Consider the following 26128-nt stretch of genomic DNA (forward strand, 5'->3'; position numbering starts at 1 on the left):
ACGGTAGCTGGAAAGGACCACTCCGCTCCGCTAGTGTGTTCCGCGTTGTGTTATCACGTGTGTTGTTATTCATAAAACAAGTTAGCCATACATTTTGTGTTGTTTTCTTTTAAATTTCTTGAGTTCACCATCTGAAAATGAGTTCAGAGTTAGATGAGGACTGTTTGTTTCTGGAGCGGGTTCTGGATTCACTTTATGAGTTTGGTAAGCTTTATAAGCTAATGCTAGCTCTGTTAGCTGACTTTAGCTCTCCTGTTTTATATGACACTACAGTAACGGAAAGATCAGGAATGTTTCATTTTTATCTCATTTTGTATTTTAACTTGACCAAATGTCAAACTAGCTGAAACCGACTGATGAAGTAATAACTTAATAATAATTTAATTTGTAAAGCGCTTTCATTCAAAGGGATGAACAGACAAAATTAAACATTGCAGATTAAAAACAATAAAACACCAAGAAGGCAATAAAACCAGTACAGAGTGAACAAGTGGGTCTTTAATTTACCTTTCAGATCATTCACACAAGTATTTTTTTTATTATTCACCTTCATTAAAAACTTATTGTTTTATTTACCAAAAAAGCTAAATTTAATGAGGGATAAGAGTTACAAAGAACAGTACTTACACATTCAATTTACAAATATATCCCGTTATTAAAGTACAAACCTCTTGTTAGTATTCAACGTTTGTAATACTATAAACAGTGAAAACTACGCAATAAAAAAAAAGAAACTTGAACATTAATTGTAGACATTCATAAAGTCTTCCACCGCTTATTGTTGAGGGTCTTGTTTCCTGTTTTAGAGTGTTTATGTCTGTTAGTTATTTCTCGTGTGGAAATGTTTTATTTTGTTTGTTTTGCTTCTTTTAATGTCACGTGAGTTGCATAATGAGGCTTTTTTTGACAAAGGATGAAATTTCATGTTTACACCTTCATGGATTGTGCTGATGTTGATGAATGTCCTAATAAAATAAATTAAACTATGTTTTCAATAAATGAAGAAATAGTGTGTTAATATCTTCTGGGGCTTTAGTTAGATCTGTTTCATGTTCATTGTTTTGATTTTTGTTTCAGGATCAGAAACAAAAAAGAAGCTCAAAACCCAAAAGAAGAAAAAACGAAAACAATGTGAAGAAGAAGAAGAAAAACTTCATGCAGTGAAGAAAACCTGCAGCGACGATGAAGGCAGCAGAAATGCTGAGATTCAGCAACCAAACATCGAACTGAAAGGTTAAAATTCATCATTTATTACTAAAAAGGGCTTAAATTTGTTTGTCTTAAATTATGTCCTGAATGTATAGAGCTAAATTAGAGCCATAAATTGTTCAAAAGAAAAAAAAATGTAACTGAAAAATTTTGAAACTGAGAAAAATGTTTTGAAACTGAAAAAAAAATAATTCTAAACCACTTTTCAGATTCAAGGTATTTTTTTTTTGTTTCAAAATAAATTTTCAGTTAAATTTTTTTTTTTTTTTTAACTTTTGAACAAACTTTATGGCCCCAATTTATCTCCATATGAATGAGCTGCAGTTTGGTGTTAAATTTACACCATAGCTGACTTCAAAGGGCTAAACTGAAATCTTTAATTGATCAGAAACCCTGTAGTTATCTTCACATTCCTTATTAGTGTCTGTAGGTTATTTTTCTGATTATTTTTTTATTTAATTCATCAGATTCAAATGTCCAGCTGCAGAACAAAGTGGAGGTTGTCACATTTCAGGATCCCAGGAAGAAAATCAAAACCAAACTGTCTCCAGTCTCAACCAGGATCCCAGTTAAATCACCACAGGTTGGTCTAAATAAAATGTTTACCTAAGATTTAAGGTTTAACTAAAACAATATTTTTTTAATGCTACAAACTTCTGACTAGGTGTGTTTCTTACAATGAAAACTTTACTTTGTTACTGAATGAACTCCATACAACCTCCTATTTCCCTGTTTCTCTGGTCATCTCTTATTTCCATCACTTTTCTTCTTCTCTTGTCTTCTTCGCCTTCGGGCGCCGCACTCGTCACGCCCAGGACTCTCGGCAAGCAGAGCAGGAACAAATCAGCCAGGAAGAACAGCTCAGTTTGGAAAAGGTGACGTTACTTAATTAGATTTTACTGGGATCTCGACTGCGTTTATTTTCGGCTGTGTGTTGGGACCATTGTAGATAGAAAAAAAAGAAGAGGGACTGAATTTCTACCAAAAAAACCAAGAAATGTTGATATTGATCTCCAGCATTTTCTAAAAAAAAAAAAAAGAACCTGGACATTTCTGAGTTTGTCAAAAATTAGCAAGAAAACTCAAATTGCTAGAAAAATAACAAGGACATTTCTGAGCAAAAATAAATAAATACATAAAAAACTAGACATTTCTGACTTTGAAAAATTGAAAGTTTGCTAGAACAAACCTCAGAAATTGGAAGATAATCTTAGAATCTTCCTAGAAAAGCCAAGGAAATTTCTCAGCTCCAGAAGTCGATAATTTGCCCCAAAAAAACCTCAGAAATTTTATAGAAAAAAAATTGGAAATTTCTAACTTCAAAAAATTTCTAGAAAGAAACTTTACAAGGCTTTCTAAGGCCAGAGTAGATAGAAAAAAAGGAGTACCTTTACACCAAAAAACTCAGAAATGTTAAGATTCGTCTCTAAAAGTTTCTAACAAAAAAGAAAATTTCTGAGCTCCAAAAGTAAAAAGAAATTGCAAGAGAAAAAAAATCAGAAAATTTTAGGTTAATCTAAGAAATTTCCTAGAAAAACTTGAACATTTGATTTTTGAAACTCAGAAAATTTCCAAAAGTTGAACGTTTTTTACTTTTGAAATTGTGATATTTTCAAGTTCTTTTCTTGCAAATATCAGAGATTCATCTAAAATGTTCCGGTTTTTTTATAGTAACTTTTCAAGCTAAAAAATGTCCTTGTTTTTCAAGAAAATTTCTGAGATTAAAATTTTCTGAGTCTTTCTAGGAAATTTACTCCTCATTTTTCTTTTGTCTAAAATGGCCGTAACACAATGTCTTATTTTTGTCATGTGCGGATTGCTGCATTTCATATTTATCATTTTAAACTCTGTGACGTCTTCCTGGTCGGTCTCAGGCTCGGCTGGAGGTCCATCGGTTTGGAATAACGGGCTACAGGAAGGAGCAGCAGCGCGTTTTTGAGCAGGACAGAGCCATAATGCTGGGAGCCAGGGTAAGACGTTTATGGCCATTTACAGATTTATTGTTTCCTATTTTTTTCAGATAATCCTAAAAAATTGTCACACAAACATGACATAAGACAATGCAATAAAAGCAATTAAAGATAATTTATTTTGCTATGAGGGAAAAACTATTCAAACCAATCTGACCCTATGTGAAAAGCTACATCATTACCTAACAGCTAAGTTTAACTTCATTCACTGTATCCATGGGACTTTTAAACGGAGCCTGTCTGTCAGCAGGAAGTAGGCAAAACAAACACACTTTCCACAAACAGAGAAAATATGGAACAACGGTCATCTCAGAAATGTCAGTTTTTTCTAGAAAATGTTTTAAATTAATCTCAACATTTCTGAGGTTGAAAAGTTATAAATCTGCTTGGGAAAAAAATCTAATTGTGAAATAATCACTGAAATTTTCTGAAAAAACTGGAAAGTTCAGAGTTTCAAAAGACAAAAATCTTTTACTTTTGAAACTCAGAAATTTAAAAGTTTTTTTTCCAAATAATAAGAAATTTCAGTTTTATTTAGAATATTTCTGAGATTAATCTAAAACATTTTTTGGCAAAATTTTATTCCTCTTTTTTTAATCTACAATGGCCTTAATGTGCATAATATCTGAAACATTCTGACACAAAAAATCTGTAACGAGGCAAATACCATTTCACAATATTGCATATTACCAGCCAACATCTTGATTCACAGCTTTAATTCCTTCCTAATTTTGTGAATGAAGCCTCCAAAGAAGGAGTACGTGAACTACAAGGTGCTGCAGGAACAAATCAAAGACAAGAAGCAGAAACAAAGTGAGGCGCTTCAGCCGGTAAGGCCTGCTTGAGTAATAATATTTCATAACAATCAAATTCTGCATGTTATAACATATCTACTTTGTAGGACAAGAAGAAAAAGAAGAAGAGTAATCAAAGGTGAGTGAGACCATTTGATCACAGCTGGTTGATGCAGATGGAGGCAAAAATATTACAAACAAATTATAATGGAAAATGTCTGATGCAATAGAAAGTATTGATCTTTTTATAACCATACATTTTTACATTCTCTTTGGTTTTGTAGTAAATACAGAAACATCTATTGAGTGACTTTAACTCAAAAGTACCAAAATCTGCTTTTAATGAATATATTAAAAATGGTTAAATGCACAAAAATGTGACCCAAATCCTGTTTTTATATCTGACTTCCCCAAAAAAATGTGCAAAATGAATGTCTTTATTTTAATAAGTCAAATGTACAAGATCCTATTTTATTATTGGGGATATAATAATTTAAACAAGCATTATAACAAAATGTCTGACTACTTTATTTATTGTAATTATTGTATAATTAGTTTATTGCTGAACAGGTAAAATTTGATTTTAAATGGTTTTAGATTTTTTTTTTTTTGGCCTGCAAGTGATTGATTTTAAAATTTTGGCCAATGTGACAAGAACTTTGGACACCGCTGCTTTAAATCCTTTTCACAGCAGTTTCAAATGTTTTCATTGGACTGATGCAGAATATTCAGTAGATGTTCAGTTGTCTTCTTGTGTATTTTCCCTCAGAGACAAAAAGAAACAACCAGCCTCTGGTTCTGGTTCTGGTTCTGGTCAGGTGGGTCAGTTCAAGAACGGCATGCTGATCCTCAGTTCGAAGGAGATCCAGAAAATCAAAGGCAAAAGGTAAGAAGATTGTTTCAGGGTGTTTTTGCATCTTGGTCATCCAGAACATGACAATCTTAAAGGGGGCATATTATGCAGAATTAACATTTTTGCATGTTTTTGTTCTTCCATTTGGGTCTCAGCTGTTTCTACAAACAACCCAAGAGCTTAAAAAACAATCTGGTTTTTGGCAATAGGTTCATGTTTTTAGGTGTCTGGAGAAGCAGCCGTTTCAAAAACCTCTCCAATGTAGCGTCACAAATCAGCAGGCAATGACCCTTCACCCCAGCAGAACTCAGCCCGTAACCTAGCAACCCCAGTAAAGTTCCGCCTGTAACCTAGTAACCCAAGGTGGTTAGCTCAAAATACGCAGAACTGATCAGACTAAAATCTTTTTTTTTTTAAAGAATGATTTTGTGCAAAAAATGTAATGAACATGTTTTTGCCCACATACCCATTCTAATCTGTTTTAGGACGAATAATAATAAGTCACCTTCAGGTGAATAAGTAGAAGCTTACTGGACGTCTTTGATGCTAGGAACTTCCCTTTTTAGTGTAACCCACAGATCTTGAACTTTCAAGTCCTCTTAGAAACAAAATAAGTTGAAAGTAATTTTTTTATGTTTAAAATTTCTGCTTTCAGGTGGGATTAATCCAATGGAGCAGGACAGAAATGGCAGCAGACTGGAGGAGGGAGTTAGTCAGTGAAACAATCCAGACTTCCTGATACGACACTGACCTGTAGCAGCAGCTGGAATGATTCAAGAGTCAGACATCTTGAGCAGGGAATCGTGGCCAGACCTAAACATGCCAACACAAAGAGACTTGGGCATATTAATTTCAGACCCCACTTTATTTATTTCCCTTCTTATAAAGTACCCAAAAAGGAGACAAAGCTGTTTCTTTTATTTTTCATGTTTAGGTTTGAAAAAGTATGGAGTTGACTCTTGTGTTTTTATCATTTACAAACAATGTAGTCGTACAAAACATTTACATTGGCAGCAGGGGACAACTAGAGGACAAAATTGAGGTAATAAAAAAGAAAAAGTTACGCATTTTCTTTGATGAATAAATATATATACACAACAAGAGACAGCAGAACCAAAAGCAGTTTTTCTAACACTCAAGCCTGAATTTACAAAGCTCGTCTCCAGCCTCACCAGGCTTCAGAAGTAAAGACTTGATGTTGAAGGGACGATGTGAAAGTTGATGATAATGAAAAAACACAGTTGGTCGGGTTGTTTGTTCTGGTTGAGGTCACAGTTACTTTTCTCAAAGCTGCTTCTTGGTTTGATTTTTGAATTTCAAAATGAGGAGCATGAGAGACGAAGATTCAAGCTAAAACCTGGATGGATTAATATTAATGTTAATTACCATCAGTAATTAGTAAATCTATGTTATCAGCAGCAATATGACACGTTTGGTCAGTGTTCAAATTTATACATAAGTGTGACGGCATATTAGGGCCATTGTACATTGAAAAAAAGTACATTTCCAATAACAACAAAAAATCAAATTTTTGATATGAGTCTTTTCCAGAAAGAAAATTCTGTGAATTGAAAAGTCTAAACTTTTCAGAAAAACTCAAAGTATTGAGGAAAAAAACTTGAAATATTTGCTAGAAAAACCCCCCTCAAATTTTGAGATTGATCTCAGAAACTTTCAAGAAGAAACAGGGTCATTTCTGAGTTTCAACGGTCAAAACTTTGCTAGAAAAATCTTTTTTTAATTTTTGAGAAAAATCATAGAAATTTCTGAGCTTAAATTAACAAATTTGCAAGAACAAAATCTGAAATTTTGAGATTAATCTCAAACATTTTCTAGAAAGAATGTTTTCAACAACAGAACTTCTTTAAAATTTGAAAGTTTTCTCAAACAATTCTGATATTTTTAGATTAATCATAAAATTTCTAGAAAAAAACTTAAGTTCTTAGTTTGAAGAGTTTAAAAATTGCTATAAAAACTCAAAAATTTTGAGATTAATCTCAAAGTTTCTAGAACCAAATGGAAATCTAAGTTTTTTTGATAGCAAATTTCGACTTTTCAAACTTACAAAATTTCTACGTTTTTTCTTATAAATTTTCAACTCAGAAATTTCCTTGTTTTTTTTCTAGAAAATTTCAGATATTCTAGCAGAAATTTGCTCCCTATTTTCTATCTACAGTGGCCCTATGCCGTGATCCATAACTAATTTGATATCTGCACGTTTTAAATTTAGAAAGATACTTTCCTATTTTCCCAGCAATATAAGTTAAATCTAAGAAAGAAGTGACATTCATAGGTGGGTATCAGGTAAAGGGACATGCTAAACAAGCACAAATACAAAACAACACTTAAACAGCATGAATCAAATCAATCACTAGATTCTTGTTGTTTTTGTCACAACATTTTTAGATGAAGAAAATATGTAGCTAAAGTATCATCTGAAATCACTGAAACGTAAGGAGTTAGAGCACCATAAACAAAACCTGGCGCTCAGAAAGAAAGGGTTTTTTTTTAATGCAATGGATGTAATGTTCCAGCTCAACTACTGGGCTGAAATCTATTTCTGGTTACAGTAAACCTTCCCACCAGGAAGGTTTTTGATCTGGAGTGGGAGGTGAAAGGAGGACCAGAGCTGTGCAACCAAGCTGATCAAAATAAAGCCCTGAGTTGGAAACTGGTTGGAGCAAATCAGGACACAAGTCGCCTTCGGCTGATGCTCACATATTTGACACTTGTCAAAAGTCTCTTACATTATGACCACTTTGCCATGCTAAAAATGCTAAATTACAAAGTTAAATACATACGTTTTAATGTCAATTCAAATGTAAATGAAAAAAAAATCACCAATTACTTTTCATGTTGCAAAAATACTCCTTTTGTTTGTTGCCAATAGCAACCAAATAACAACGTTACAGCTAGATTTTTTCCCCCGTCATACCAGCTACAAACAATAAAATAAAACATAGTGGAGTTATGTTGATGTATTGTTCAACAATTAAAAATGTTGAACGCTTTTATCAATATTAGTTCATGTAACTAATGCCAAGTAACTAATTGCCTACATTAGCTGCTCGGTGCTAACGACCTAGCGGCTATTGTTGCCAAACCCTGCTGCCTACAGTGATATTATGGGCTAAAAATAGACTTAAGAGGAACAGCGTGAGATAAATGTGAAATATTTAAGCAGAAATTTTGTTTTACAAATATATAATATCGGTTTTGGACATTTTTCCGCTAGTAATGTTAGCAGGCTAATGCTAGCAACCGCTGTCTATATTTTAATGGCAGCTATCATTCATCGATGTTGGACCACTGCCAATGCTAGCAACCTGCCTACCGACAAATGTACTGTGCATAAGAGAAAAAAATCTGAAGATTTTATATTTATTTTAAAAATATATTTCACTGTGTTATGTACCGGTAGTAGTTTTTAAAGAATTTTTAAGCTAGTTGATCATATTAGTGTTGTATTGACTGCTAAACACTATAGCTGCTAATGCAAATAACTACAGTTAATGTATTAGTCGGACCCTTGGCAGATTTAGACTTAAAATTATTTTATTTCAAGTATTTTCTGATAGAAAATGACAAATTGTGATAGGACTAGTTGAGGCTGCTTTGAGATGAAAGCACTAAAAGTCTAAACAATGGGTCGTGTTTCAGAAATAATTTGTAATTACCCCATGTAAATATTGAAAAGGGATTTTAGACAACACCTTTAACAAAAGAAAATAAATATATCATCATATGTTTAATAAATTAGAAGTTTTAGATATCATTCTTCCACTGGCTTCTTCCATTTAAAAGATAAATATGTTTATAAAATACAAAACATACTACATGATTTTTAATAAAAACATTACCTGATCGAATGCCGTAAAAATACCAGGTTTCTCCACCTTTGTGCATTTGAGTTTGTTCACGCTGTTTGTGTAAAATAAACGGGCATTTATGATATGAGCAGTGTACTAGTTCATCATTAAATAACCATAAACCTCAGAGCATAATCTACATATCCCTGATTAAATGCTCAAATATTTTAAATTATGGAGGGAATTTTAACATATTTTTACAATGCAAAGTGTTTCAGCTGGACGTCTGAAGAGCATCCAGAGCTGCAGTTCCCAATATTGGCCAGCAGGGGGCGACCCGTTACAGCTCATAACATCATTCACTGCAGAGACAATAAAACATTATTTACAGAATAATTTCAGACAGTTTGCAAACTTGCTTGTCAATCCATGCTAAATAGCACAAGTCACATATCAATATCTACAGTTTGTCGATTTTCATCCACACATTAGTCCAGTTTTATATGGCAGGTCAGGTTATTCTCACTCCCCACAATCATGTTCTTAGGGAAAAGAGCAAAAAATGAAGTAGATGTAGTAAAACTCAATATTAAACACCTTCAGCTTTTAATAACATACCTTTTCATTGAGGTGTTGTGTTCTTAGACGTTGGAAATTTCCTACAACCATCAGGTTACAGTGGTCTGGTTTAAGCTACTGTCCTCTCCAGGTAGCCGTATTTGGTCCCTAATGAAAAATGCAGCAGCAGACATGGTTTAACCTGACGGGACTGATACAGAGCAGGATTAGGGCCGCTGAAATAAAAATAAATATTTCAGAGGGGAAAAATCTGAATTTTAAGAAAAAAAGTCAGAATTCTGAGACCAAAGTCTGAATTGTGAAAAAAAAGTCAAAATTTCAGTTTCCTTAATCGTCTTCTGTAGAGTTGGATTTCACTGTGACACGTTAGAGATGCTTCAGACTTTCTGAGTTTCTTCAGAGACGAAGAGATGAAATTATTTTGAGACACTTCTACCGATCTCATTTGGCTTTTATAAAATGTACTCAGTTCTGTTTCATATTTATGACAGAGTATTAGGCTCACGCCATACTAAGAAAATAAAAATTAATATCATTAAATCATTAAATTATCAATTATTTTTGACCATTTTTGTACCACTTATTTAAGGTTTTTGATCAACCTTGACTGGCTTTCAACTTCCAGCTAAGAAAATCAGATATAATCATTCACACAGGGCTGTTGAGGCTGGAGGTGTGGGAAAGGTTTGAAGTTAAAGTTGAGCGGTTTCCATTTTATGATTACTGATGTAAACTTTGATACTATCTCCAAGATATCTTCTGCACAGTGAGAATGTCTTCTAGCTGTTTGGCTTTACTATTCAAGGTTAGATCCTCATGTTATAAAAATCGGTGCCTGATGGAACAAAAATGAAAACATGAATTCTGTACAATAACTCCAATCATCTGTGTAAGAATGTCCATAATAATCTACAACCAATCAGATTTGTTCCTTTGTTATGACATGATGTGTAGTGTCTGAGACAAAACAGCACCTCGAGGAGGATGGGAAGAACCCAACCTGGTGTTTCAGGAAAACATAGAGGTGAGTCTGCATTTGACATCAGAGGTTTGTATCCAGGGCACACAGGAAGGAGGAATGAGCTCCTACTGTTTGATATTCTTTGGCACCTCCAGGCCGGTCAGTAAGGTCACCTGAAGGGAAGAAAACAAATAAAAACACTCAGCATGCGGACGGCTACACGTACACTTTCACTGGAAGGGTTTCGCTGGATTCACATTTTGCACGTTTTTCTGCTTCTAAAAACGGTTAAAGCGCTTAAAAAAACCACACGTTTTTAGGCAATAAGTTGACGTTCTTTTTGGTGTCTGGAAAACTAGCCATTTCACAAATCAGCAGGCTCTGCCTGTTACCTAGCAACCGCAGTGGAATTCCGCCTGTCACCTAGCAACCAAAGCTGCCCTCTAGAGCAATTTGTCAGCTTTGCTTTTGTAAATCTGGGAAATGAGTCAAAATCCTGGCTACTTTAATGTGAATAAACTTATTTTTATTTGGATGTCATTGTCTTTCTTTAGTATAAGTCAGTGGTATACAATTAGCATAAGAAAGGAAAAATCAAACAATCCTTTACCTGCTTCTGCAGCTTACAATGTTAAAATGATGCTTAAACTACTGCATATCCATCTTTTAATTAAAATGACAGTAAACAAACTCTTTGTTATATTTTGTAAACATGTATTTTTATCTACCAGAATAGGAATCAGTGTCTTTTTCAACACAAGGAGTCATTTTCTCATGTTTCCACGTAATAAAACTTCTCTAAAAATCGACTAGACCCTTCAAAAAAAGTTTTATTTAGTATATTTTGTTTTATAAATATATATTAGTTCGGTTTTGTATTTTTTATACTTCCACAATCTTATTCAGTTTCAGATTTTAGAGTTTAAAACCTTCAGAAGAATGAAAACATTTACTTGAATAAAATGTTTCATCATATGAAAAATTAAGAAAGCAATAAAGTCAACCTGAACAAAAATTTTATAATCCTCGTACATTTAGCTTCATTCTGTTGTTTAAATTTATTTTTATATTACATAAAAACACACAGAGATTGAAAAACCATTCATTTTCATTACCCAGTGGTTGAGACACATCTGTTAACTCGCATTAGCCAAGCTAAGTTTTCATTTAGCGCATTAGCATCTTGCTGACTTTGAAAACGTCCAGCGTACTTACCTTTCCCAAAATGAACTTTTCTTGATAAATTCTAAAACGCTGGAAGTAAAGCTCTAATTTACTTGGCTGTTTTGTAACTTTTAGCTGAATAAAGGTCAACATTTGTGTTAAAGTTTTGGTTATTGACATAAGAATATTAGGGTTAGTTAGACGTTTATATCTGTTTTTTGAATTGGATACTGGCTGTTTACTCAGTAGTTTTGGCTCTTAACTCAAGTTCTAGTTGTTCCCAGAGTCTGAAGACAGTTTCAGAACCTGGTCTCATTGCAAATGAGCATCAGTCTTTTTAAAGAGTACTGATCCAGACGATGTTAGTAACTCCTCAGAAAATGTTCCAGGCACCAAAGACAAAAACACACACCGACCTGAACATTTCTGTTAAGGCTGACAGCAGGAACAAAAACGCCGTCCAGGTTCTCAAAGGCTGTTGGTCCATGCTGCTCCTTATTTATGAAGAAGGTCAGGGTGCGTTTGGTCAGGTCCAGCAGGATGCCCACAGTGGAGCCTTTCGTGATGCCCCCCTCCGCTCTGCCAGCACAAACACAGAGAAGATAGCAGGTCACTTTGAAACGAGGTGGAACAGTGAAGAAGAAGTGAGCATTTCTAGTTCTTCAACTGCGCTATTCCGCTCAAATCTTGCTGCTTCACAGCACAATGTGAGCTTTCTCCCATTGACTTGGATTCCTCCAGTAGAATTTCAACTGGGCCAATCAGAGAACAGAAGGAGAAGCTGTGAACAGTGACGTTGATTTTCTGCTTAGTTTCAGAGTTGTAGTCTGCCTGTAGTTTTAGCAGTGGCAGGGAAGAAAGTGAATAAATCAACATTAGCAACCATCTTCTTTGGATGATTGTTTAAAGCACAGGTAAGCTTCATAGCATCGAACTGGCGCATTATGTAGGTCGTGGCCAAATGTTAGAAATTGGGTAAGGTTGAAAGGGACGGTATTTTGTAAAATCAACTTGTTTGAGTTTTACATCATGTTATAAAGTTATTTCATCATAAAAACACACCTGGAGAGTTGCTTTGATTCTTTTGCGCACGTTTGAGAAATCCTTTAATCTCCATGGCAACCATTCAGCAGTGTAAAACGCCTGGGTGGACCTAGCCCCGCCTTCGAGGACTAAGGGCCTCCTTGGTTCTGCAGCTGCCAAGCCTCCGCTTCACAAAGATTTTTTTTTGGCAATAAGTAAAAATTATTTGGAGTCTGGAAAACGAGCCATTTCAAAACCCTCCTATTGTTGAGTCAGTAGTGAGCATGTCTTGTGTAACCCATAGTACTACCCTAACCGGTTTAAGGAAGGACAATAGGTCAGCATAACCAAATGGCCCAATCTTCATAAAAACAATGCTACCATGGTAACAATGAACTCCTACCTGTTGGTGTGGGAGTTGTTATGCATGAACCAGGACCGGTTGTTGTCCACATACATGGCCCAGGCCTTGTCGTCCTTCCCCAGCATAATTTCTTTCATGGTATTGATCCTCGCCACGCCAAACGCAGGATCCGGGTGGTTGTCATAGCGATCAATGGTGACTTCCCAATAGTGAGTTCCCTGAAATGTGTGGAAGAATCGTGGAAACTTTAATTTGTTTCCACTACGGATGTGAGCAAAACTCTGACGATATTATGCTAATGTCAAAACTGTGGTGTTTCCATTAGACAAGAAACACAAATTAAAGAAAGTTTGTTCACTTGGTGTTTTTAAATAAGATTTTACTCCAATTACTTCCTGTCGTCGTCTTCTTTGCCATTTCTGTCAGTAGTAACATCTGGTTGTTGATCACATGACTTGTGTGATGTGAAAACAAAGTGTTTTTATTGCGGTTTTGCGAAATTAACCAATTTCATACAGGTAAAAACAAAACCACCTCCTCCTAGCGCCAAAAGTTTTAATAAAAAAACAAGAGACTTTTTGAATTTCCATGTTTTTATTAAGCAAATTTATTTTAAAAATGCCAAATTTCACAATTATATGGTCAATGGAAACACAGCTACTGTCATATAATCATCTGGACAGAGAAAATATTGAATTTATAACCACCCTTACCTTTGAGAACGCAGCCGTCCCCAGAACCACGCGGTCGTCGTAGCTGCTACACGTAGCCGTCTGGTTCTCATTAGACAGAACGATGTCACGATGAGCCGAGGAGGGGTCAAAGGTGAACCAAGCCACTGTAAAGACAACAAAAAACTTACCCAGGTTAAATATGTGTGTAAATAAAAATAAATATGTAACTAATTAGGATTTGATGTGACCCATCGCTAAGCTGGAGACATTTGATAAGTTCAGTTAAATCTTTAGTACAATCATAAATTTAGTGCAACAAATACATGATGTAAAGCAGGGATGTCAAAGTCATTTTCATTTTCACCAAATCAACATCATGAATATTCTTGAAGGATCAGTTGTACCAGAATGTTTTGATAAAACCCATTAATAAACTGTTAAAATATTAATTAACAGCTGCCTCTGCATTTGATAAGTTACTCTTAAAATTAAATTATACTAAACATCTTTTCACACTGACCAGTCGCGCCAGGATTTTGGGATTTTAAATCCAATGTTTTTGACCATTTTTGCAGAAAATTTGCAGTAAAGTCACAATTATCTATTAAGTGTGAAAAAATGTAAAGATTTGTTGATTTTGAGAGAATTTCCATGAAGAACTGATTGATGTAATTTGGCAATATTCAGTTAAAAACTGCATTTATTTGACTGATATAAAAATACTTAAGCACACAACTTCCACTGGAGTCTAAAGGGCCACATTAAAGCCTATGACGGGCCAGATGTGGCCCCCGGGCCTTGAGTTTGACACATAATATAAAGGATCTGATGAATTATTATCATTGATGATGATATTAAATTGACCATAGAAAAGCGTATAAAGTAAAAGAGGCTTGTTTTAACAAAAACAAGATCCAATATTTGTTGTTAAATTGTTGTATAAAGAAAAAAAAACTAAACTGGAGAAAGAATTTGTTGGACTTTGAAGGAAACCTGTGCAAGGTAACCATGTAATCATGATTGTTGAACTGTGAAAAAATAAGATGTACTGTGTATAAATGTAGTACATCCGTTTGCAGCAATCTGTTGTGATAATCTTGGATCACAATATCATCTGCATAGAGTATAATCTGAGTTCTACTCTACTGCTGCCTCAACCTTACCTGATGTCAGTTATAGTTTGTGAAATCACATTTACTGTCATACAAAAGAGCAAATATTGCAAAACTCCTTGCAAATATTTCTAAATTATCTTCATAAAACCTATTGAAAAAGAAATAACACAAGTGTGAGTGTAAATGTTGAGTTGGGAGGCCAGCAGAAACTTGTTAGGATTTAAAGTGATAGACGCTTTATATTAGCTCATTCTGACAGGAGCTCAAAATTGAAAAATCCTATTATCTAAGAATGATTTTGTGTAAAAAATGTAAGGAGCATGTTTTGTATAGGCCACAAATCAATCCTAACCAGTTCAAGGAACCATACTAGGTCACAATAATGAAAATAAAAAGTCTGTTCACATTTAAGACATGAATTATCTTTTTATGCTGGATAGAATTTTTTTATTATTATTATTTTCTTAGAGACAAATTAATCATCTTTCTCACTTTTTACTTTCATTTCACGTCTCCTTCACTATTCTTTTTCTATGTCATGTTTATATAAATAGAAAATTCACACAAACAAAAGCCAAACTGTATGTGCAGAAGTGAGTTATTTACCGTCAGACGTCTTGAGAACCACCGTCTGGCTGTACGGTCCGACTCCAACGGCGTTGTAGGCTTTCACCCTGGCGTTGTAGGCGCTGTTGAAGTGCAGGCCATCCACCGTGCAGACCGTCTCCTTCCCCACATACACCTCCTGAGGTCCAACATGTCTTAGCATCATTACTAATGCTGTTTACAAGGAGGCAAACACAGCTTATGCTCTGTGCATAATACATGAGCAAAGGATGAGCAAAGAGGTTGAGGAATGGTTGTTTACCCATGACGTAATTAATCACTTTTCTTATTCTAGAGCAGAGCAGCTTTTTCATTATTAATAACAAGAGCTACAACAGAAAATTTGACACTCATTGCTGTATTTCTGTTAGATTTATTGCTCTTTATCAATAATCTTGACAAAATGATCAGCTATCAGAAATTTTCTGCATGTTTGGAGAAGTACGTTAAGTTGTCACTTCTAATTTTATTTCTAATTATCAGGATGCTGGAGAAAACACAACTACTCCACTGTTTTTATTCACTAATAATCAACATTCCAACTCTGCGTACCTTTCTCACCTTCCATGTTACACTCGTTATGCTTCACTACACCGCTACAGGCTATCATCCGCCTGCTTCCTATTCATATAAATCACAATATCATCTGCATAGAGTATAATTGAAAATCAGTTCAAACTTTTTGTTTTTCATTTTGTTTTGTCTTTTCTCAAATAGTTTTATAAAAAAGTGAAATATGAGTCTTTTGTTTTCGATTACGGAGGAGAATTAGGGCCACTGGAGAAACAACAACAACAAAATAAATCATAGAATTTGAACTTTAACCTCCAAATTCTGACTTTGGTCTCAGATTTCTGACTTTAATCTGAGAATAAAGTAAGAATACTAACCTTAATTTTTAGATTAAATTCTGACTTAATAGAATAATGAATCTGATCCCAAAATTCTGACTTTAAAGTCAGAAATCAGAGAATAATCTGAAAAGAAAGTCAGAATTCTGACAATGTTCTCAAAATTCTTAGATTAAATTCACAATTCCAAATTGATTCTAAGAATTTTGAGGTTAAATTCAGAATTCTGACTTAATCTCAGAACAGTGACCTTGATCTCAAAATTCTGACAGATTGTTTTATTTTTATCTGAAAATAAAGGCATAATTCCGACCCTAATTCTGAAATTAAATTCAGAATTCTGATTTAATCTCGGAATACTGACTTTGATCTCAAAATTATGACTTTATTCTCATAATTTTGAGATTAAATTCAGAATTGTTGTTTTAAACTCATAATACTGATTTTAACATCAGAAATGTCAGTATGCTGACTAAAACCTCGAAATTCTGACTTTTTCTTCAGAATTCTGACTTTAATCGGCCATAAAATAAAAATAAATCCAACATGTTCCTCCAGAAAGTTATTTCTCCTCCTGCATAATTCACATCTCTGCCATTGAAGCTTGTTGCTCCCCAGATGCTCGTCTGCATTAATTAATTAATTTTTTATGCAGTGGCCTTTATTTTCCTCCATGCTGCTTTGCACCAGGCATGTGTAATAACTAACCCTGTATTGCCCTCCATTCCCATCGTCCAGCTCCAGGATGTAGCCCTCAATGGGGCAACTAGCATGCGCAGTTACCCTCCAGGCCAGGGTGGCGCTGTTGTTCCTGGTGCAGCATTTTTCCAGCTGTAGTAGAGGCGCCGCTGGCACAGCGGGTCCTAAATCCACTGGAGAACGAGATACGTGGATGCAATATTAATCGAGACATAAAGCGATAGTGATGCAGAAAGCAAGGAACAAGGAAACGGGGTGGATGGGCGGTCCGAGGATAACAGCTGGATGAGGAAAAACGGAGGACGCTGGTGGTGTTTTAACAAGCTGAGGGAAGAAAACAGGAGCTTTAAAGAGAATCAAGTGGGAGGATTCAGAGGGGAAAAGAAATCCAGGATCATTTAGAGGACAACAGCTGGAAAGCACTGGAGACTTTAACTAGGACATTTAACACTCTGAAGGGAAGCGGTGCAAGTGGTGAACGGGTTAGACTGATACAAGCTCTGACGTTTGACTTCAGGGCCACAAATCACTAGATCCAGGTGGTAAATCTGCATGAAATTAAGATTATATTGGCTGAATTTATATTTTACAACGCAGGATTAGGGCCATCATAGATAGAAAAATAAAGTCAGTTGTTTTAACATTAATCCTAAACAAGGAAACTTCTGAGCTTGAAAAGTTTAAAGTTTGCCAGAAAAATTCAGAAATTTTTAGATTAATCTCAGAAACTTTCTAGAAAAAAAAATATCTAAGTTTGAAAAGTAAAACCATTTGGCAGAAAAAAAAATCTAAATATTTCAAATTAATCTGAGAAATTCTCTGCAAAAAATAACAAGGAAATATCTCAGTTTGAAATATCCAAAATTATTTGGAAACTTTTATTAGTCTCAGAAATTTTTTACATTCAAAATTCAAAAATTGGAAATTTTCTGAATTTATTGGAAAAAATGTACTCCGTTTTTGTTTTCTATCTTCAACGTCCCTATTATTCCGTCATACTTTCTGGCATTTGAATACGTTCAGAAAAGCAGAACTAAATTATATTTTGTCAGAAGTATATCAGTCTAACCGCGGTGCTGTGAGAAAACTGGTGCTGAACAGGAAAAAAGAAAACAAAATGCAGATTTGAGTCATAAAACTGGGATATTTATCTAGAAACAGTTGTGAAGACACAAGGGAAAGGCAGCAGTCATGACAGCACGGGAATCAAGAGAGGATTTTAATTCAGAATAATCATTTTTTATGTTCTCCTTCCATTCACTCTGTTCTTTCCTCCAAGCTCAATATTTATTTTATAAAAGACTCCAACTGAGCTTCAGTCTGGATTTCAGCAGCATGGCTGAATAAAAGGTCTTATATAACCCAGAATATGTGTGACTAAATATAAACCAGTGACTGTTTAAAACAAAGAAGTTAATCTTTTTACTATTAAATCTATTATTAAAGAGCCAAAACAGTAAAAAGATTTACAATTCTCTAAATGTGAAGGTCAAAACAACCCAACCTAAAAACAAGCAAATAAAGTAGCCCCATCATTTTTCATTTCTATTAATATTGTAAATTTCTAGAAATGGATATTTATTGTAAATCGAAAACTTGAAAGAGATTTTAACAACTGTTTATTATGGCCATAGAAGATAGAAAAGAAGAAAAAAAAGGTACATTTGTAATTACTGTCAGAAATTTTCTAGAAAGAAATTTAGAAATTTTTGAGTTTTAAAAGCCAAAAAAGTTCAAACTTAAAAGTGTTCTGTTTTTTTTAAAACTGAGTCATTTCCAACAAGCTTTTTGCCAAAAATTAAAAATTAATAATTTTATTTAATATATTTATACTGATACTTTTCATTATTACTTATTTATTTTATTATTAATGGAGCCTTGAAATGAAATTTTGCTCAAAATGTACATTTTAAATGTACAATTGAATAACAATGAAGTCTGTGCATGTCTAAATGTCTGTGTATGTCTAAATGTCTGTGTATGTCTAAATGTCTGTGTATGTCTAAATGTCTGTGTATGTCTAAATGTCTGTGTATGTCTAAATGTCTGTGCATGTCTAAATGTCTGTGTATGTCTAAATGTCTGTGCATGTCTAAATATACTCCTCTTTTGGGGGACTGGGGGTCACTTTCTTTCAAAACGATTCCTATATTTAGCCAGGTTAAAGAAATTAAAAGCTGATTTCAGTAAAAGTCTCTGGATAAAGATGGTTTTATGTTTGTTAAATAAAGGTATAAAAAGGTGAATACTTTGTAAGAAACTTATGTTGGTTGTTATGTTTAGAAAATAAAATTTTCCATCTGCTTTTATGGGACAAATTGTAGCTTTTTTGCCACAAGTGGCTGAATTTGGAAACCCTTGTTTTAGGCAAAAATATACAAAAACTCTTGATATAAATTGTCTTATTGCTGTAAAGCTTTAATATCATGCAATAAATTTAGCACAATTCTGCAGAGGTGATATAAAAACATTAACCATGCTGGACAAAAGGAGAAGTGAGTCTCCAGCTGACATGAAGGTGCAGAGGAATGAGGCAGGAATGACAAAATACATTAAAAATGGAAACAAAGGTTCACTGAGAGGGTTTTTTGTTTTGTTTTTCTGAAATACCTCCGGGGCTCTCTGCCTCCATCTCAGCCTCACCACTGCCTGCTGCTGCCTGCATTAGTTTCAAAAGCGGTTTCTCCTGCACATCTGGAAAGAGGACGTTGGTTTGGGGAGTTTCACACAACAGGAGAGCAAAGAGTGAAACCAGAGGAGAAGTTCAACATGAGTTCAGTAAGCGACGGAGCCGAGGCTGCGGGAAGATTATAATAATTAAAAAATGGTTTATAAATGTTTTTATTTTGAATTTATCATGGAGTTTTAGGGTCATACTGAGAATAAATAAAAAAATAAAATTAGTAGAATAAAGTTACTGAGAGGGTAAAACTTCAACTGAAGTTCTTGTAATGCTTTGACAAGAATAAAGTCAAAGCATTACAAGACAAACAAACACAAGTTCAAAGTCAAAATAATATGAGAATAAAGTAAAAAAAATTATGAGAATAAAGTCAAAAAATTATGAAAATAAAGTCAAAAAATAATGAGAATAAAGTCAAAATATTACGAGAATAAAGTCGTAGTATTACGAGGATAAAGTCGTAGTATTACGAGGATAAAGTCGTAGTATTACGAGTATAAAGTCGTAGTATTACGAGTATAAAGTCGTAGTATTACGAGAATAAAGTCAAAATATTACGAGAATAAAGTCGTAGTATTACGAGGATAAAGTCGTAGTATTACGAGGATAAAGTCGTAGTATTACGAGTATAAAGTCGTAGTATTACGAGTATAAAGTCGTAGTATTACGAGTATAAAGTCGTAGTATTACGAGAATAAAGTCGTAGTATTACGAGGATAAAGTCGTAGTATTACGAGAATAAAGTCGTAGTATTACGAGGATAAAGTCGTAGTATTACGAGGATAAAGTCGTAGTATTACGAGGATAAAGTCGTAGTATTACGAGGATAAAGTCGTAGTATTACGAGGATAAAGTCGTAGTATTACGAGAATAAAGTCGTAGTATTACGAGGATAAAGTCGTAGTATTACGAGTATAAAGTCGTAGTATTACGAGTATAAAGTCGTAGTATTACGAGTATAAAGTCGTAGTATTACGAGAATAAAGTCGTAGTATTACGAGGATAAAGTCGTAGTATTACGAGGATAAAGTCGTAGTATTACGAGGATAAAGTCGTAGTATTACGAGGATAAAGTCGTAGTATTACGAGAATAAAGTCGTAGTATTACGAGGATAAAGTCGTAGTATTACGAGGATAAAGTCGTAGTTTTACGAGAATAAAGTCGTAGTATTACGAGGATAAAGTCGTAGTATTACGAGGATAAAGTCGTAGTTTTACGAGAATAAAGTCGTAGTATTACGAGGATAAAGTCGTAGTATTACGAGGATAAAGTCGTAGTTTTACGAGAATAAAGTCGTAGTATTACGAGTATAAAGTCGTAGTATTACGAGAATAAAGTCGTAGTATTACGAGGATAAAGTCGTAGTATTACGAGAATAAAGTCGTAGTATTACGAGGATAAAGTCGTAGTATTACGAGAATACGTTTCAAAAGTCAAACATGTTTGATTTTTCAAACTCAGAAACGTTCACATTTGTTTTAAAATATTTCTTAGATTAATCTCAAAAGTTCTGATAGTTTTGCCAGAAATTTACTCCTTTTTTACGACTGCCCAAACACACCATCACATCTAACTAATGAATGGAGATTATTTAGTAAAAAGTGGATTCTGTTGTTACAGGTCAGACATAGTAAAGATCATGAAAGTTTAATTTTAATATCACTTTTTTTGTTCTCGTAAGGTCAATTTTTAAAAAATAATGTTGACATTTCAAAAGTGCGCTCGTCACTTTAGAGTTTTTCTTTATGCTTCAGCAAAGTAAAAACCAGAAAAATCAGCATAATTTTCCCACATCAAACATTTAATCAGTTTTATGATAATCGCAGAGAAAGACTCCCACACGCTGTCGTTGCTTTGAATGTCAAAGACTGAAACGCCAAATAAAATCTGATCGGCCATCTTTTAACTCTGCAGCTTTGTTCTAGATGATCAGTGAGATGTGAATGTGGGGGAATGAGGCGACGAGTTTCGAGGCGACGAGTTTCGTGTCACCAGCCTGGAAGAACAAAGGCGGCTTGATCAAAGCTGCAGCTCAGATTACAAACGCTGCTAAAGTGCAGCTCCGCTTCAAGAACCTGCAGATTTATGAGTCTAATTCTATTTTTATATGCATTTAAAGTAACGTAACAGTGTTTGAATTAATGCAGCTCATTAAGTTTTTATTTTCTTCACCATTAAGTGCCTCATAACACAGAGAGCTAGACACTTTAACGCAACTTTAATAGTAAAAACAAACAAAACATAACTAATGGCACAGTGAAGCTAGAAAACAAAATATGAAAATAGATACAACTGAGTGAATCATTTGATGTTATTTCAGTTTCAACATTATTCAGTTTCAAAATATATGCTTTTTCAGCTTCAAAACTATTTTTCAGGTTCAAATCTTTGTTTTCAGGGTTTTTTTCAGCTTCAACATTTTTCTGGTTTAAATCTCTTTTTTTCTTGTTTAACATTTCTTTCCTGAAAATCTGTTTTTCAGTTTCAAAGCATTTTTCTTTTCATTTAAATGTTTTTATTTTGTTATTTGTTTTCCAATTTCAAAATAACTTTTCAGTTTCAAAGATTTTTTTCAGTGTCAAATTTTTTTCAGTTTGAAAATTTCTCAGTTTCAGATCTTTTTTTTTTTTTTCTTTCTTCTTCACATTTTCACTTTTTTTTTTAGTTTAATATTTTCCAGTTCAATCATTTCTTTTTTTCAGTTTCAAAATATTTTCTTCAGGTTCAAATTTTTATATTCGGCCGCAATAGTTTTTCTTTTTTCAGTTTAATTTTTTTTTTCTTTCAATTTGTTTTTGAGTTTCAAAAAAAAAACTTTCAGTTTCAAATCCTTTTGATTTTATTTTACTTTTTAATTTTTTTTTCTTCTTTTGATCAAACTTTTTGGCCCCACTGTAGCTCCATAGCAGAGTGTTTGCTGATCAGGTGTGCTCACCTTTGCCCTGGCAGAAGTCCAGCTGCAGGATGGTCTGCATCAGCGAGTCGGTGTTCAGGCTGAGGTCAAACTCAGGGCCGACCTTTGGCTCCAGGGCCCCTTTGACCCAATGGTCCTGGGACGACGTCACCCGCTTGATCAGGGCGTCCGAGATCTAAGCAGCCAAATTAAAACGCAGACCAACGTTTGAAAAACAGACGCTAAATAATTTGAAACAAACGCTCAGAAACTGGAGCAAAATGTTTGATCATTTATTGCTGCAGGAGATGAAACAGAAACGAATGAATCACATTAGAACGTGGATTTAAAACATTTACCCTTTAGCTTTTTTTTGTTTCGCTATATTTTCTGTGAGCTTGGTCCAAACTGCAGAGCGGTTTATTCTTCACAGCGTGAATGAAGAGTTTTGACATCACTAATGATAACAAGAAGCTGATCGATGTGTTATAAAATATTCAGGAGAAACGGAGAGGATGGGGTGATTGTGTGGGCCTTTTCAAGTTGTTCAAACTCAACAGCTGATAATGTTTGGTATCCATTTCATATTTAACTGGAGGAGATTTTAAATTAGACACAATTAAACACTAATCCGTGTAATTTGATTGTTTTATTTTGGGTATTTGTCCCTTTTATTCTGTTACAAAAAATAACAAACACTTAAGCTATTTGACTTGCCTTACCTGTTGTGTGTTATCGACATACATTAGTTATGATTGTAGTTAAGTTTTTAAAGTTAATTTTTCTGTATTTAATCCTGTTAAAAACACCTTTAAAACGGTAAAATGTTTATTATGCATTTAAATAACATTTAGAGCAAATTTATAAAACAATAGTGCAGCTATGTTAGACATCATAAAAATACTGAAAATATCAAATATAACTAAGAAAACCATAGCCACATCCATCGGTACATCCAACCGTTTACCCGTCCATCCCTCCCTCCCTCCCTCCCTCCATCCATCCATCCGTTTACCCATCCATCCCTCCCTCCCTCCCTCCCTCCCTCCCTCCATCCATCCATCCGTTTACCCATCCATCCATCCGTTTACCCATCCATCCCTCCCTCCCTCCATCCATCCATCCGTTTACCCATCCATCCATCCATCCCTCCCTCCCTCCCTACCTGCAGGAAGCCACTGGGGTCGTTCTCCTTCAGGACCTCCAGGCAGTACTCCATCATGCCGGTGGTCTGCCTCAGCTTCATGGTGCAGTGGGTGATCTGGTCTCGCACCACCTGGCGAACATCAAACTCATCAGGATTTGACTCTGTTTGCTTTAAAAAGCAACATTTATGTTGCCAGTCAATAGTTTCCACTTCAAGATGGAGGCGTGACCTTTAATGCAACGCTGGAGGTCAAATCTCCAGGGTAATTTTCCATCCTGGTAGGGAAAGAAATGCCTCTGTGTCTCAGGTGTTTGTGTTTTTAGAGGTCACTGGTTCTGTTTTGTGCTTTTTCACATCAATTCTTCTGTTTTCAAATCACAAATTATTTACGGCTGCATCTGCAGGTAACTGCTAAGCTACAGCTGACTGAACCTGTTCTCAGGCATCGTGTTGGTAAACAAAAGCCTGGGATGCAAAAAAGGAACCTGGCATGATGTGGATGTCATACAGAGGAGATGAATCTGATTTTAATCACAGAATTATGATTTTTTTCCCCCTCAAAATTCAAATATTAATCTTCTCAGAGTAATCTTCTCAAATTTTGTGAAAGAAAAAAACTTGGAAAAAAGTGAAAGATTTCAGAAAAAAGTCAAAATTTTGAGATAAAAGTCAGTATTCTTAAACAAATCTATATTTTGAGACAAAATATGAATTCTGAGAAAAAAATAAATAGAAATTTGAGATTAAATTCGAATTCTGAGAAAAGTCAGGACGTTTAGACTGAAGTACTAATTATGAGGGAAAAAAGTCTGAATTCTGGGGGTGGAAGAAAAAAAAAAATCAAAATTTTTAGATTTAATCCGAATTCCACAGAAAAAGTCACAATTTTTACATTAAAGTACAAATACTGAGAAAAAAGTCTGAATTCTGAGAAAAAATACAAATTTTGAGATTAAACTCAGAATTCTTTGAAAAAAAAGTCAGAATATTTAGTAAAAGTCAGAATTAATTTTTTTAGTGGTCCTAATCAGCCAGTTAGAAGCAGGAGAGCAAAAAGAGCAAATCGACACCAGCAGGTCTTTAACTATCCCACCAAAACACAAAAATGTCTGACAGCAGAAAAAACCTGTAGAAGTCTCTGTGTGTCTTTCCTTATGCTGCGTTGCATCTGGTTGAGTTGAAGATCAGACGGAAAACATCTTGTGACTCAGATAATGAAACCAGCGAGCGCCTGGACGAGTCTGAGTTAATTAGATGGAGTCTTTGTGATTAGTCGCCTCGTTTGTTTGAGGATTAACGATATCCAAGTTAATTATTCACCTGTCAACAACTGTCTGGGCTGAAATATGAAGAGCATGAAGAGTTACAATAAACACCTGATACTCTGAGCATTTGGCTTTCTACTTCTACATTTTTTAAACTTGAATGGCTTCATATTTTTCTTGTTGTTTATGTTCTTTGGTCTTGCCATACTAATTCAGTTCTCTCTGTCCATTATTGTTACAAAGGTATTGCCATATTAATTTATTCATGTCTTTAGTTTTTTTATTTGTGAACTTTTGAGTGAATTCTTTTAGATTATTTCCACAGTTTTTTCAATAATTGCTAAAATCTCTTACAAGGAATTTAAAAATTATGTATTTTAATTTTCTTTTTTTTTTACTGAGATTTATAAAGCCAGAGTCTGATTGTCTTTAATCATCCTCAAAATCACATTTAAGTAACATTTTGAAGGATTACAACTCAAACTGAACAGTCTGTGTAAATATTAAGTTAAACTAATCAAAAGGCATTTTGAACCGTATTGTACGGCACTTTAAACGAAAGACCTTTCATTATTTCATTCACCATCTAGATAATTGCAACAATATCCTTCTGCTTCATCTCACCTGATTTTGATGAATGGGTCATTATGAGGTTCCTGCAGAATTAATTAAACTGACTGCATGAAGAGAGTCGGAGCAGCTAAAGGCACTGAGGCGGAAAAACTCTGCTCTAAATACAAAAGCAAACATTATTTTACAATTAAAAGTAGATGTAATCAATGTTTGTCAGATAACATTATGTATAATTTTATAGAAACTTTTCTAAACGTTTATAGTCTGGCTTTAAAAATCTGTGCTTTTTATTTGATTTGGCAGATTTTGCTAAAAGACTTATCTTCACAATCTGACATTTTAAATAACAGATGGACCTGAAATGTGAAGCATTTCACATAAATAAATAGGAAAACTGAAGGAGATAATTACATGGAGGAACATAGAAATGGTGTTCTATGAAAGACAAAACAAAAATAAGCTGCAAATCACAAAAAAAGTTTACAAAAACATGAAAACCTATGACAGGGCCTTAGGGCCAATTTAGACAAAAAAAGAGTACATTGAGTACAGGTACAGGTGAGGGACCAGACAAAGTGCAGCCCGAAGACCCCAATGATGAAGGAAAACCTTGGACTTGGTGTTCCCTCGCCCGGACGCGGGTCACCGGGGCCCCACTCTGGAGTCAGGCCTGGAGGGGGGGCACGATGGCGAGCGTCTGGTGGCCGGGCTTTTACCCATGGAGCCCGGCCGGGCTCAGCCCGAAGAGGAAACATGGGCCCCCCCTCCCATGGGCCCACCACCCGTGGGAGGGGCCAAAGGGGTCGGGTGCACTGTGTGATGGGTGGCGGCCAAGGGAGGGGACCCTGGCGGTCTGATCCTCGGTTGCAGAAACTGGCTCTTGGGACGTGGAATG

At 34.7% G+C, this 26128-nt stretch overlaps 2 protein-coding genes across 4 annotated transcripts in view; one reads left to right on the forward strand and one right to left on the reverse strand.

Annotated features, from left to right (window-relative positions):
• Positions 1-6051, forward strand: fsaf1 (40S small subunit processome assembly factor 1). Its single transcript, XM_028041245.1, has 9 exons — positions 1-204; positions 1078-1233; positions 1677-1792; positions 2025-2084; positions 3084-3179; positions 3923-4009; positions 4081-4112; positions 4743-4866; positions 5479-6051. Exons 1-8 carry the CDS (start codon positions 138-140, stop codon positions 4861-4863), a joined length of 735 nt encoding a protein of 244 aa, XP_027897046.1. The 5' UTR covers positions 1-137; the 3' UTR covers positions 4864-4866; positions 5479-6051.
• The window catches only part of trim67 (tripartite motif containing 67), a 46133-nt gene continuing 25681 nt past the window's right edge, over positions 5677-26128 (reverse strand). Inside the window, exons 4-13 of one of the 3 annotated variants that reach the window (XR_003598546.1) lie at positions 23414-23524; positions 22291-22444; positions 19282-19365; positions 16681-16844; positions 15122-15260; positions 13440-13564; positions 12766-12944; positions 11756-11918; positions 9254-10348; positions 5677-8997 (exon numbers count right to left, since the gene is read on the reverse strand). Coding sequence is in view for 2 of the 3 variants with exons in the window: in XM_028041224.1 (XP_027897025.1) it covers positions 10301-10348; positions 11756-11918; positions 12766-12944; positions 13440-13564; positions 15122-15260; positions 16681-16844; positions 19282-19365; positions 22291-22444; positions 23414-23524 (1167 nt within the window). In the remaining variant the exon portion in view is untranslated. Of the gene's footprint in view, positions 10349-11755; positions 11919-12765; positions 12945-13439; positions 13565-15121; positions 15261-16680; positions 16845-19281; positions 19366-22290; positions 22445-23413; positions 23525-26128 lie in introns of all 3 variants that reach the window. The other 2 variants (XM_028041224.1, XM_028041225.1) reach the window with 2 other exon arrangements.

This window comes from Xiphophorus couchianus, chromosome 15 (assembly GCF_001444195.1).
Source record: "Xiphophorus couchianus chromosome 15, X_couchianus-1.0, whole genome shotgun sequence".
NCBI classification, from domain to species: domain Eukaryota; kingdom Metazoa; phylum Chordata; class Actinopteri; order Cyprinodontiformes; family Poeciliidae; genus Xiphophorus; species Xiphophorus couchianus.

Excerpts from the sequence above, each read along its gene's own strand:
- fsaf1 (XM_028041245.1), top strand. The coding sequence starts at position 138 with ATGAGTTCAGAGTTAGATGAGGACTGTTTGTTTCTGGAGCGGGTTCTG. Across the intron at positions 1,234-1,676 it reads ACCAAACATCGAACTGAAAG|ATTCAAATGTCCAGCTGCAG; the intron begins GTTAAAATTCAT and ends TTAATTCATCAG. Across the intron at positions 4,113-4,742 it reads AAGAAGAAGAGTAATCAAAG|AGACAAAAAGAAACAACCAG; the intron begins GTGAGTGAGACC and ends ATTTTCCCTCAG.